Source organism: Charadrius vociferus, unplaced genomic scaffold (assembly GCF_000708025.1).
Source record: "Charadrius vociferus isolate BGI_N301 unplaced genomic scaffold, ASM70802v2 scaffold266, whole genome shotgun sequence".
NCBI lineage: Eukaryota > Metazoa > Chordata > Aves > Charadriiformes > Charadriidae > Charadrius > Charadrius vociferus.
In genome coordinates, this window is record NW_009649114.1 from 2,040,943 (window position 1) to 2,042,974 (window position 2,032).

At 60.5% G+C, this 2,032-nt stretch overlaps 1 protein-coding gene across 1 annotated transcript in view; it reads left to right on the top strand.

Annotated features, from left to right (window-relative positions):
• GOLT1A (golgi transport 1A) overlaps positions 1–1,379 on the top strand; it is a 1,772-nt gene extending 393 nt beyond the window's left edge. The window contains exons 2-5 of the mRNA XM_009888293.1: positions 575–666; positions 768–946; positions 1,102–1,165; positions 1,341–1,379. Of these exons, the coding sequence (XP_009886595.1) occupies positions 575–666; positions 768–946; positions 1,102–1,165; positions 1,341–1,379 (374 nt within the window). The remainder of the gene's footprint in view (positions 1–574; positions 667–767; positions 947–1,101; positions 1,166–1,340) is intronic.
• The last annotated feature ends 653 nt before the right edge of the window (positions 1,380–2,032 follow it).

The following is a 2,032-nucleotide window of genomic DNA, read 5'->3' on the forward strand; positions in this document are numbered from 1 at the left end:
GCCCGTCCCCGTGGGGCCAGGGCACACGGTGGGGATGCTCCACAGTGCCCAGCCGGGGCTGGAGGCTGCTGACCGGGGTTGCCAGGGAAAGGGAGAGCGGGAAATGGTGAACCCCTTCCTGGGGCGGGGGGATGCGGCAGGAGCCCTGCCGGGACGAGGGGACCAGGTAGGGCTGTGTGTGGGGACCAGCACCACGGGAGCTGCAGAGCAGGGTTTGCCCTCACCCTCTGCCCCAGGTCTGCATCGGGAACAGTGACTGCGGGGAGGTGCCTGGCTTGTCCGAAGAGCATCTCCAGCCTCTCCCACCAGCTGCCTGCACCACCACCCTTCACGCAACTGCCTAGAAAAGTGCTGGAGATGACCTTCCTGGGGTTTTTTTTCTTTGTGGTTTATTCTTTATCTGGCAGCCCAGAGAGGTTTCTGGGGTACCAACAGCCTCCCCAAGGCTTGGGCAGGTGGAAAGGCTGTTTCTAAGCTTTGGAGACAAATCCAAAGCACATTTGTGGGAGGGAATGGGCCAGGGACATGCCAAGGAGAGTGATCACAGCCTGAGGTGGTCTCCCATCCTCTGCAGGAATCGGCGTGGGACTGGTTGGCTTCGGCCTCTTCTTCCTCCTTTTTGGGATGCTCTTGTACTTTGACTCAGTGCTCCTGGCCTTTGGGAACGTGAGTACAGCGGGGCCAGGGCTACCCGCAGCGAGCACTGATGCCCAGCGAAGGGTCTGTCTGGGCAGGACTCTCTGACCTGCTTCCCTTCATCCTCCCAGATCCTCTTCCTCTCCGGCTTGGTCTTCATCATCGGCTTCAGGAGGACCTTCACCTTCTTCTTCCAGCGGCCAAAGATGAAGGGCACCAGCTTCTTCCTTGGAGGGGTCATCATTGTCCTCATGCGGTGGCCGCTCCTGGGCATGCTGCTGGAAGCTTATGGCTTTATCAACCTCTTCAGGTCCGTCCCACAGCACCCGGCGTGGCGTGGGTGCCCCGGGCTGGAGAGCAGGAGCTGCCAAGCCTCATGCCCAGAAGCCCCAGGCAGAACCCCACTGCTCCCATCCCTGCAAAACCCCGTCACGGAGCTTAACGGAGACTTTTGTTTCAATGCAGGAGTTTTTTCCCGGTGGCTTTTGGGTTTTTGGGCTCGCTGGCAAACATCCCCGTGCTGAGCAAGGTGAGCAGGGCACTGGGCACGGTTCTGCCAGGTGGATGTGACCCTTGGGGTTTGCAGTCCTTGGGTGATATCCATCCCGATCGCCATGGACAGGGAAGGTCACCGCGGTCTCTCCACAGTACCCTGAAGATGCACTGGGGGTTTTCCTGCTAATCAGGATCTGTCCTTGTTGCAGCTCTTGCAGAAGGTGGGAGACAGCAGCTCCATGGTGTGACCTGCGAGACGGACCACGTCACTGGAGGTGGGACAGCACGAGCGAGCCCTGGGTCCGACTGTCTCACAGTGAGCTGCTGCCTCTCTCGGCTCCGGGACGCTCGGCGCCGGTCGGAGCCACCCCTGCTGTGGGGACAGTGACTCGCTGCCCCGTGGGGCTCCTGTCAGCAGCTCTTGAGCGAGGCTCCAGGGACCAAACGCTGTGCCAGGCAGGCTTCTGGAATTATTAGCGTTATTTTATTCTTTTTGTCTTCCCCTGTTGAGAGATTTAATTAAAAAGTGTGTCTGAGACTGAACTCAGACTCTGCTCCTTTCCTGTGGCTCAAGGCTTGCTCCAGCTCTGCCTCCTCTTAGTGTCACCAAGAGGCGTCATGGCCATGGCTGGAGATGGCACAGGGACCTTCCCATGGCCGTGGCTGGAGGTGGCACAGGGACCTTCCCATGGCCACATCTGGAGGTGGCACAGGGAGCTTCCCATGGCCGTGGCTGGAGGTGGCACAGGGACCTTCCCATGGCCACATCTGGAGGTGGCACAGGGACCTTCCCATGGCCATGGCTGGGGGGGGGCCAGGGACCTTCCCATGGCCATGGCTGGAGGTGGCATGGGGACCTTCTGCTGGCCGTGGCCCCCACTGCCCTGGGCATGAGCCCTAG